At 32.1% G+C, this 12,378-nt stretch overlaps 1 protein-coding gene across 1 annotated transcript in view; it reads right to left on the reverse strand.

Annotated features, from left to right (window-relative positions):
- Positions 1-8,749: 8,749 nt before the first annotated feature.
- The window catches only part of LOC143232336 (uncharacterized), a 118,634-nt gene continuing 115,005 nt past the window's right edge, over positions 8,750-12,378 (reverse strand). Inside the window, exons 8-9 of the mRNA XM_076467636.1 lie at positions 11,990-12,221; positions 8,750-11,577 (exon numbers count right to left, since the gene is read on the reverse strand). Coding sequence (XP_076323751.1) covers positions 11,495-11,577; positions 11,990-12,221 — 315 coding nt within the window. The 3' untranslated portion in view covers positions 8,750-11,494. The remainder of the gene's footprint in view (positions 11,578-11,989; positions 12,222-12,378) is intronic.

Genomic DNA, 12,378 nt, shown 5'->3' on the forward strand with positions numbered 1-12,378 from the left:
GAAAACGTGACTATTTGAATTGTGACGACTAATTTGTGTTTCCAATTTTTTTAATATAACTTACCCAACTTCTGTATATTTTGTAAACTTCTCAGTATACTGTTTATAAAACTTTTAGAGTGTCGAAATGCGATATTATTCTTCACTCTAACATTAAAACTGTCAGAGTTTTGGCAAGGGTTGAATTTGTTTTAGTGGGACTAAAGAGTTTGGTTACCATCAAGTGAAATACACAAAAATCAACAACGATGATGAGAAAAACTGAAGTACTTTCTTCATCGTTTTAATAATAGCCAGAAAAGAAGTTTCATTATCGTACTTGAAAACGTGAACAGGAAGAGGAGGTTGAGATATATCTGTTATATAGAGAAGATATAACGTTAGAGTTGAAAATGAACAATTTGGTGTCGAAGCTGAAAAACATCTTGTTTTTGAATTTCGCGCACAGCTACACGAGAGCTACCTGCGCTAGTCGTCTCTAATTTAGCAGTGTAAGACTAGATGAAAAGCAGCTAGTCATCACCACCCACTGCCAACTCCTGAGCTACTATTTTGCCAACGAATAGCGGGACTGAATGTCACATTATAACGCCCCTACGGCTGAAAGGACAAGCATGTTAGGTATGACGAAGTTTTGATTTAACTATCTATATTTAAAATTTTTCTGTCTGAGTATGCAAAGATAAGATACATATTTTGTAGAATTCCCCTGACAGTTTTTGGTTTAACACTAAAAGTAAAGGAAATAAAGCTAATGTTATTCTATGACCCTCCAGTTCATCATTTTATTTCAATGAATTATGTTATTGACTGTACTTACAATCATATTGCTCACGTCCTCAGCAACCAAAATATTTCACCAACTCTTGGGTTACTATTTTGCTAACGAATAGCGGGACTGACGGTCACATTATACCGCCTGCATGGATGAAAGGGCGAGCATGTTTGGATTGACGGGAATTCGAACTTGCAATTTTGGATTACGAGTCGAGCGCCCTAACTATCTCGCCATGCCGTGCCATAGTTGAAAGACTGAATATCTAGGAATGTGCTTTCTCAATATAAATGACAACATGTTTGTGAGTGAGATACATAGATGAAATCAGCATGACATATGTAACAGTAAGTATTTAATGTTTGTTTAAAGTCAAATGAAAGAAGATTTGAAAGTTTATTTGTCTCAAAGTGATAAGTAGTGGCATCAGAGATTTTAGAGGTGAGTTATGTGTAGAAAGTTATGGATGGAGCTCAGTTTAAGTGCTTTAGGAAGTTTAGAAAAACGACCTACCTTTACATTCCACATATATATATATAGATAGATATTTTTTATTATTTTTTATGTTTTGAACCAATGTTTCGCCTTTACGCATTCATCAGAGTTAATACGTATATAGTATATAGAATAATAGTAGAAACATTCCGTGACTTCAGATAGAAGGCAGAACATAATACAACTGTAAAATTTGTAGACAGTAGAAAATAAATATCGACAAATGTGTTTGATAAATATCTTCCGAAATGTGCAACTTTCTTTTTTTAGATAGTTGTGAATAAAAACCGGAACAAGTGCGGTTTGTTTGCCATTATAAATGAGTTCAATAAAGAGAAGAAGTTGCGTAAATTAGTATCTGTAATGAAAACGTTTCGTTGCTATTATGAATTTCGTGCAGTGTGCTAAATCTGCATGTGATGACATAAGAGTACATAACCTCAGTCACAAGAAACTCTCGTACAAGTAAATAAGAATGATGCAATAGGAAGCTAGTTTCGTTCTCAGTTTTTTAGAGGAAAGGTATACCCGGTAAATACCTACAATGAGTTGGTAATAATAAAACCTGAACTAAGTGTCTGAGGTCAGGAGAAGCGAGATTAGATATACGATCTGGAAATGCTTTAGTAATTTATTATTTATAAGAAAGTCCTCTGAAAGTACATAATGGGCTACTGATACATGAGTATTACAATAGACTGATTAGAAGCAAGCTGTATTTTAATTGGAAGTACAAAAATGTTGAGAGGTGGTTCAAGCCTACATGAACCAATGACAATATCAACTGTAGTGTTTCATTCTAATCTGTTTTAGAGTGGCATTAAACTCTCGTAACTCGACACAAATCTAACTGGAAATGTACATTGATGCTTACCATTTAGCTGTGAAAAGTGTAATCGAGATATGTGATAAAACTATCAAACAGTATGCTAGATTATAGCTAAAGTAACAACTTGAGAGAGACAATAACTAAGTATAATAACTTTTGGAAAAAGGTAATGTTGACGATATGCAACAAGTAATTTAAATCTTATGGAACTTCCATTTCTACAGATATTTAAAGAATTGTAATGATGCTGACGTCTATAACTAGACAAACAACCAAAATTGAGGCAGGTTTCGTTGAAAACGATACAACCAATGAAGTGTTTCAAGTTGAACTAGCTATCTTATATCCTTAATTGAAAGGTAAAAGTGAAATTGCATATTAAGTAAAGGATAAGTAAGTGTAAAGATGAAGGACGAATTTAGCTGCATAATGAATGTATTCCATCATGAAAGGTCATTCAAAGCTGTGGACATTTTAAAAACTGTAGTAGAAAAGTCCATAATGTCTTTAACATAGAAGTTGGAGGACATAATTGCTAGGAGATGTCTGGATCAATGATGCCAAATGAAGAAATTGAAAAATGGTCGCCATTCTTTCGATCATTTGTGACATGTTGATGTGGAGGACGATTTATCACATGATCGTATAAGATGACAACTTCTACACAATAATAGAAACATGCTGATCTGTTGAACACTTTTTGATTATGTAATATTTCTAAACCAATAAGCATTCACAACATAATGGCTGAAGTGTAATGGGGTAGGTTAGGTGCTGTAAGCTTCAACTTGACAGCATAGCGTTCTTTATAGATGTAGGATCCATAGAAAAAGATAATCGACAAGGTCACTATTTCCTATATTAATTTGAATAATATTGATTGGTTCTTGCGCATTCGTAATAGGAATTACTCCATGGACTTGAAGAATTTTTTTTTCATTTTTAAGAAATGTTTGGGTCCATTCCACAGATAACATATAAACATTGGTATTCATATCATAGAAGTTTGTTGTTTGTATGCAACACTGAGTTTTTGCATAATACTTTTATCGCTTGATGTGACAACAGTTTTATTATTGTGTGGCGCGTTATATAAAATAGATTAAAGTAATTAATAGTCATTCCAATTTGGGTAGGAATGATTGTTTTTATTTATGTACGTGAGTAGCGTGTAGAGATGACAACAAACAGAATACGATTTGAATACTGGTTGGAATTAAAGCCACAGTAAAAAATGGAAATAAATACCGATAAATCATTTGTTTGTTTGTTTGTTTGTTTTTGGGAATTTCGCACAAAGCTACTCGAGGGCTATCTGTGCTAGCCGTCCCTAATTTAGCAGTGTAAGACTAGAGGGAAGGCAGCTAGTCATTACTTTACCAACGAATAGCTGATAAATCATGAATATCAATTTACTGAGAAATATATATGAGAGAAGGAATGAGGTTTTGATGGCAAGGTATAGTGATGAGCATTATATTTAATAGATAACCAAAAGCTCTATGAAAAAGTAGCAACTTCAGTATAAAATCGAACAGAGAAAACAATTTAGAAAAGAAACAGCCTGTTTTTCATCAAGGGCCAAGACAGAAGAGGAAGAAATATCATGCTGTAAAATACTTTAAAGGTATTGTTCGCCAAAACTGGCGAAGAAGCATAGTTTGTTTTGAAACTACGTTTATCTTCAGCTGTGGTTTTGAATACGATTTGGTTTCAATATAACTTGATGTGAATTTCTGGTATTTCTAGTTGACGCTGAAAGTTCAGCTTCCCAAGTTAGGTGCAAGTAACAGAAGCATTCATAACAAACATTAGACAAGTCAGTCAAGCACGTCATTCAGTAATATCTTCCATAGAAGTTTCTATGTTTAACTATGCTGTAAAATACTTTAAAAGGTATTGTTTGCCAAAAACTGGCGAAGTATTAGAAACCAATACGTTTACCATTTGTCATAAACATACATAACCTGTTACATTTAAATCCTTCTGATTTAAAATCCAAGATTTTTAAATGTTAACCTATTGGTATCTAAGTCTTCGCTGGCTTTTCATTTCCTGGCCTGTAAACACAAACGTTTATTGAAGACTTATCCGTATATACATAACGTGCTAATGTCCGTCTGTCCTCAAAACTTCTCCCATAGTTTAAGTCCGATTTGGATGAAACTTCGCTCGATTTTTTAATATCAGAAGGGTGAAGTTCATAACAGAGTTTCATCACAAATGGATCGCCTACAAAAAGTTTCTTTTTTTTTTAAGAAATGAGTGAACAACAGTTTTATTGCACAAAAATTAAAATTCATAAAATAGACTCTATTTTATAACATATTTTCATAAATCGCTTTGTTAATGGAAAAATTGTATTTGTTGTACTTGTAACTGTACTTGATTTCTTTAATTTGTTAATAAAACTTCAGAATTTAAAAGTGGGTCTTCTTAATAGAGAACCATGCGATATTTCAGAATCAAAGCGTTCGGTATGAATTGAATTGTTCTGTGACTGAAAGAATCACATATCCTTCGTATGGAGTTTGTTCCACACAAATTTTCAGGAATTTTGTCGTAACAGGATATCTGTAAGTTACTCAAGCACTTCTTTCTTTGATATGGATATAAAGTGACCAAAACTTCGAAAATCACGATATAAAAAACTGTCAAACGGAAACGTGACTTATTACGGAGAAAGAGAAATTTGAGAAAGAGTGTTTTTGTTTTTCTTATAGCAAAACTACATCGGGCTACCTGCTTTGTCCAACGAGAGAAATCGAACCCCTGATCTTAGCGTTGTAAATATCCCTATACTTACTATTGTATGAACGGGGGACATTTGTGAAAGAAAATGAAACGTCAGGAGGCAAGTTACGGAAAGAAAGAGATAGGTTTGTTTACCAAGTTATGAGGCAAGATATAGTGAGATTTGTGTTGTTTTGAATTTCGCGCATAGCTACATGACAACTATCTGCGCTATCCGTCCCTAATTTAGTAGTGTAAGGATAGAGGGAAGGCAGTTAGTCATCACCACCCACCGCCAACTCTTGGGATACTTTTTACCAAGGAATAGTGGAATTGACCGTCACACTATAACGCTCCCACGGCTGAAAGTGTGAGCATCTTTGGTGCGACGGGGATTCGAATCCGCCAGTAAGAAGAACTCAGAAACAAGATCGAAACACGAAGCACATCAAACTTCTCGTCAAGATGCAGTTAGAGAATTCAGGAGTAATTGAATGAAAGAGAAGCCACAAACACACATATTGACAAGATCCTGGACCACCCGCATGGTGGCGTTTCTGCTAGTACTGTATATACGTACGTATGTGGCTAATCCGTTTCATAAGAGCTTTTTTCCTGAGGTCGTCCAGCTCATGTCGAATTAAACAAAATGCCTCTTGAGAAATGACTTGAGAGAAACTAAAATTAGATCTAAGATTTGCTGTTCTTACCCACAAGTCTGATTTCTAATTCAAAATGCACAAATTAAAAGCAATGTAGAAAATAGCAGTTGCATTTACGCGGTTTTTATCAAAAATCTTAAACATATTGCTTGTTAATACTTTGTCAACATTCGGAAGGCAAACTATAACTCACCGATATCTTTAAGATGTGTTTTATTTTCATTAAATATTCAGAGACATTGTAATGTGATTTAAACTAAATACATTACTAAAGTGCTTTGTACTTAATAACAAGGAACGACATTACTAAACTATGAAATGACTTTTTTTCTTTTTAATAGATACTTTATTTCCGTTTTAATATATTTTTAATTAACCTTTAATAACAATGAATCCCTTTAATAAGTCCTATGGAAACAAATAAAGGGTGCATAAAACGTCTATTTTATTTTCATTTTTTGCGTAAAATAACTTTTATAGTTCAGTTAATATTCTTAAAATAACAAATATTTTTATGGTTCAGTTAATATTATTAAAATAACAAATATTTCTTATGGCTCAGTTAATATTCTTAAAATAACAAATATTTTTATGGCTCAGTTAATATTATTAAAATAACAAATATTTCTTATGGTTTAGTTAATATTATTAAAATAACAAATATTGCTTATGATTAAGTTAATATCATTAAAATAACAAGTATCTCTTACGGTTCAGTTAATATAATTAAAATAACAAATATTTTCATGGTTCAGTTAATGTTCTTAAAATAACAAACATCTCTTATGGTTCAGTTAATATTATTAAAATAACAAGTATTTCTTATGGTTCACTTAATATTCTTAGAACAAAAGCATCTCTTATCGATCAGTTATGATTAAAATAACAAGTACCTCTTATTGTTCAGTCTATACACTTAAAATAACAAGTATCTCTTATGGTTCAGTTAATATTCTTAAAATAGCAAGTATCTCTTATGGTTCAGGTAATATTCTTAAAACAAAAACATCTCTTATGGATCAGTTAATATTTTTAAAATAACAAATATTGCTCATGGTTCAGTTAATATTCTTAAGATAACAAATATCTCTTATAATTCAGTTAATATTCTTAAAATAACATTTCTTATCTGACCGCTCCTGCCACAGCCTTCTGCTTGTTTGGCTTCAATTCGAACACTACTTATCGGTACTAGAAACTGCTAATGGAAGTGGTGAGTCAAGCGTGATGTACAACTACTGAAACCCATTATGCGTGTGACAAAAGTCACCCAAGCTTGAAATGTGTTTAACTTGGAGTTCCAATAAACAGATAATCTCGCTCCCATCATCATCAGATGCTAGAAAGACACTTTGATAGAGTTCACTCACTTCTTTCTTCAGTTGTCGAGTAGCTAAACAGAAAGACCTTTGCCACAAGGGCTTGCTGGGAGTCAAGTATTTACAGAACCCAAGGAATTTCAGGTGCAAGATTCCTGTAAAAGTCTGTGAGTATTAGGGGTAGAAATAATATAGTGCTTTGTAGTCGTTACCCTTTCAAAGTGTGAAATAGTGTTTACTAATCAGACCGTCAAGTATATAGTTTATAAGGCAAATGCCTGGACTATTTTCGGATACGATGAGTTTTGAACCTACACAAAAAAAACAACTACTGATAACTACTAACTTTTAAGCTTCAAAATAGCAGATTTAAATTTTAACAGTATGACCAGACTTACTCTTATATTTTAGGTTCATAGCTAATAAAAGTCAAAAGTAAACTCGATATTTGTGAAACTAGTTAAACGTGAAAAAAACTTTAATGAAAACCAAACTAATTGGTAGTTACGTATAAACATGTAACAATCTCGATAATTTATACCATGTGTGGAAGTACCATAGTTACAATAACTGGTCAATTTTAGAAGTGAACAACAAAACAGTTATAGGGTATAATCTTATTTTCATGTCTGTTTGTAACTAACTGCTTTCTTTAAAACTTTTATTTAATTTGGGGTAATTCCGGGTTGAAGACTCAGCGCCATTAAGTACAAATTGTTTATGGTGATTTCACAAGAAAAATCAGTAATCAAAACAAACTTTATTATTTTTTATTGTAGCGTTAATATAGGGACAATGTAGGGACAAGGATGTCTGAACTATTTTAGAATGTGATGTCGACATCCAATCGCAACCTTTTGGAGCTTGTTTCCGTGGTAATGAATGCCTCTTATAACTCAATAGTTAAAAAATATTTGTTAAATAAGAAAACAATTATAAATACTAAGTATATGTTTTCTGAATTCTAAAAAAAAAACACCAAAAGACACTAAAGTTAAAAAAGAAAAACTTAAGTTAAATCTCACGTGACTACAATACATTTGACCAATACCCGCAGAATAAAACTTATGTTGAATAAAAACTGCGTTATTATGTCAAAAACTCTTCACATTGCCTAAACGGCAAATGCGCAGTCTTACGTTGTTAAAATTCGAGTTTCAAAACCAGTAGTGGACAGAGCACAGATAGCCAATTATGTAACTAAACAATAACCGAAGCAATAAAAATACGGACTAACACTGAGTATTGTATGAAAATAAAATGTGTAAACTTTATCAATTTATCTGTTGTTGTTTGTTTAATGTTACTCTCAAACATTTTATTTGGTAATCGCTGCATTATCTCTCCTTGTACAAACTAAATGTTAGATATTGAAAGATATAACATGAGCAATGTTTTTGACTCAAAAAATAACTTTAGAATCTGTGTGAAGTGACAGTGTTGTATTAACACATTTACTTGTTCACAGCTAAATAGCTTGAGCTTCTTTCTTTTAAATACATATTTTGAAAACGTATACATAACTCCAGCTTTCGTTGAAACTCGATTTGCAATAGACTTACCTCACATTGATGATTCTATGGAAGAATTACAAACTATTATACTCACCTGTCAAACTTCAAAAATACATTTTCTTGGAAAAAGAAACATTTCTTACAAAATATAGAGAAAACCAAAAACCAATATTGTACATATTACGGCTAATTAAAGGCATATTGTTATTTCATGTTAGCCTGTTTTGGTTGAGATAGACAATAAGGAGAATATTACTGGAATTCTTAATTAACTGGTTCAGGCTATAAGTTGAAAGACAACTTGAGGATAGTTATTTGTATAACAGTTAGTTTATTTAACGTCTGTGTTTGATAAATTACTAATATAACTGTTAAAGTGCTCAAAAAGTGACACATTTTCAGGAAGTTCATTGTGCTCATAAGAGTTAAGCTAATATTTATTTTCACATTTTGCCTCATACAGTATTTCACAGGTAAATGCTTTACATTAAAACAAAACTGTGACGTTTCATTTGCTGCCTTTTAACAAGTTTAGAGTAACAGAAATGTCAGAGATGTCGTGTTTATTCCTTTTTTATTAAAAAAAACATTTAAATGAGCTTATTTATTTCCAATATAAAAAAACAAGAGAAAGGTAAAACAAGTATCTTTATAAGTCGCAATTATAGTTAAGAAATGAAAAAAATATTGAGATAATTTTTATGGTGTTTTTTTGCTTCCATTAATTTCATACCAATCTTATCTACGAAATTGTTTGGAAGTCACGGTTCTTAATCACTATTGTTATTCTTTCAAATTAAATTGTTTTGTTTATATTTCTAGTATCATAATGACAGAAACATTCTAAGAGGATGAAACACTAATTATATTTCAGCACTAAACGAACAGAGCATTTTATCTGGTGCTAGTACGTCGCCTGAACTGTAAGCGAATAATTTATTTTGTGACACTTGGTTTTGTTAAGAAATTCGCTGAGTTTAAGCACGCAGAAAATGTTTTCGTGTTACAAAGTAGTGGTTGTTAGCGGTTAATCTGAAATGACGTAAACGTTAAACTTACTTTAAACATTTTAGAGAAAACAGACAAGAACTTATTCTTCGATTTCAGTTAAAACCATTTTTTTTTAGTTATTTAAAACCAATAAGTCGTCCGTGTTTTTAAAAACATCTTTTTGAAAGAAATACTTCGGACATCCTTTTCAGACCAAAATGTATAGCACAGGGATGTATAGCTTTTTGGGTAAAGAAATGTTTTACGCACTCACGAAACATCTGTATAGAGATATCTTACAAACTGTGAATACCTACCTTTAATTTCATCGTATAAGAGAAATATTTGGAAAGTAAATTAAAATTTGAGCTGCTTAATGTAAATATAAATCACCACTTTTAAAGGAAGTTTTTTATATGTGAAGATTGGTCAGGTTGTTCTTAGGCTTTTTTTATAAGTAGAATGATGATGATCTTCTGTAAATACCTTTATGTGTAATTTAGGAAGATATGAATGGGGTCGGTGAGCGGTTCATTAATTTAACAAAATACTTTAAAATATACACACCTGAATGGCTTACAAATCTGTTTATCACGGCTAAAGGAGATATTGTGGAAGAAAAACAATACTTAAGTGTTATAACTTATAAAAATTTTTATCCATACGTCAAGAGCTAATGTTTTAAATGTATACCATTGTACTAGAAACTACCACAAAAATAACTATTATACAGTAAAATAATTAATTACTGTATTGTAACTGTTTTTCCCAGAGTTTAACTAATTTCTTCAAACAAATTATTGGTGTAAATCAAAGCCAAAAATTAATAATTACTTTTATGAATCATACACAAGAATCTTTGGTAGGAATAAGTTTGTAGTTTGTGATTAGAATCTTTAGGATAGAAATGAAGAAAATCAATTTTATTAGGGTTAGTAGAGTAAGTGCTTAGCCCTTGGAGATCAGTTTTATTTTTATTTCTATAAGAATAGTGGAAGAAACCTGATTGTTCGAGGTGACATTAATGAAGTCTGTTGTTATAGATGCAGTTTTATATCTAATTTCATCACATTAAAAATAGAGAAGTACTTGTTATAGTTTATATTTACAACCTCTAACATTATATTTCTGTGTGATTAGACTTGTGGTTGGAAACTGTTCGTAGTGACTGTGCTTTTTAAGTTTCTGTGATAAAAATGAATATATTTTTATTAATCAAACTTTCTTTTTTGATCATTCTGAATCTCTTTCTTGACAGAATAATTTAGGTTCTGTTAAAATTTTTATTGGCCATAGTATAGAAGAGAAAGTGTTTTTGCAGATATTTTAGGTAGAACGTGCTATTGATAAAATTTCCTAAGGATTATCTACATTATTAATGTTATAAACATAGCAGTTTTATTCGATATCTGTGAAAAAAAATCACGCGAAGACATCCCAGAGGGTTTCATCTGCAGAAGACAAATAACTCAAATTATTGTCTTCGTGAATTCAGAATGTTGAAGCTTTTACAACTTTGTTTATTTGTTGCTATTGTTTGTACATGTTTTGCACTGATTCTTAGATAGAGCTTTACTTAGGTAACAGAAAGTTTGGGAATAAATGCAGTAATATACGGTATAGAAGTAGTTTAATGGCCACATCAATTTGGTGTTTGGACAAGCATTGACACTAAAGCTAAAAAACAGGTGAATTGAAATCAACGATTTAACCCGTTAGACACATGCATGATTTCTGTTACAAGTAGCGGAATCTTAGAAAATAAACTCTACGTATCACAGAAATCCCCATAGAGCGTGCTTACAGAATTGTGTGGTTGGGGCGGGTCGTTTTTTTTTTTTTACTACTTTTACACGAGCTGTTAATTGAGATTTGAAGTTAACACAAAAACACAAACGACCTTATCACAATACTCCTGAAACATGGAAGTTTTCTCCGAGGCAATTGCTTCTACCGTTTTGTTGGAGGTTACTGGATTAACGGCTTAATAATGTAGGTATTTTTAAGATGACATCGAAACAGCAGTCCGTGTCTCACTTACGCAGCGTTCCTGCAGAAGCAGCTCCACCTGGCTGAATTGTCATAGTGACGGCTACCAAAATTGTCACTACGTAAAAAAAAAAAAACACACAGACACTGCAGTCGCTGTTCTGTTTTTGAAAGTGTCGAGTGGCATACTAGTCCGCCACAGAATAATTTAGTGCCAACAAACACCAGAAAAGCCAAACATGGACGTAACAGCAGCAACTCTTGTTCAAAACTGAAAAGAAAAGCAACGGAATGATAAAAAAAACGAACAAAAAAAAAATCGAAACGTCAGAAACTATGTTATTAATCAAGGAGATAATTCATATTAAGAAGAAATATTGTGTGTTTTCCTGGTTAAAAACCTTTCTTTTTATACTAAACTTATTTAAAGCTCGAAATATATTCAGCATAATATTTATCCGATTGATGGCTGAAGGATAACTAAGACAATGGTGTAAAACTGGCTTTTATATTTTGGCAATAAGAGCTTATAAGAAGCATCACAGATATCACATTATTACTATATTGTTTCAAATCCTTGATTTGGGACTTATTTCCAACAACAAGAATACCGGTTTAGGTTTTAAGAATTAAGCAAAATTTTATTCTATTTCTACTAATTTTAAAATGAACCAAATTCTCACCAGAGCCACTGTTTTCTGATACGTGTAGACCCGAACTTTGTCGAAGGTTACCAACAGTCACTTCTCTGCTGTTAGTGCCAATGACTCTGGAAACTGTAGAGGTACATTTGAGGCGAAGTCCTTCAGAAAGAAAATGTTTTTGTTGAACACGAAACTTGAGGCCTAGCACAGAAGTTACCATTTCACCCATATAGTTGACGTCAGGGTATCTGATGATGTAGTCAGATCTAGCCTGTGCCGAATGATTTATAAAAATAAATGTTTTGACAGATAGTTAAACGTAACCAGTTAACATGATTGTTTTTCATTAAATATTGGAGAACCAATAAAAGTAGAGCAGTACTTCATAGTGTATGCATCCAGTTTAAAAGAGTGTAATCGTAACGCCT

The sequence above is a fragment of the Tachypleus tridentatus genome, chromosome 1, assembly GCF_004210375.1.
Source record: "Tachypleus tridentatus isolate NWPU-2018 chromosome 1, ASM421037v1, whole genome shotgun sequence".
Classification (NCBI taxonomy): Eukaryota; Metazoa; Arthropoda; class Merostomata; order Xiphosura; family Limulidae; genus Tachypleus; species Tachypleus tridentatus.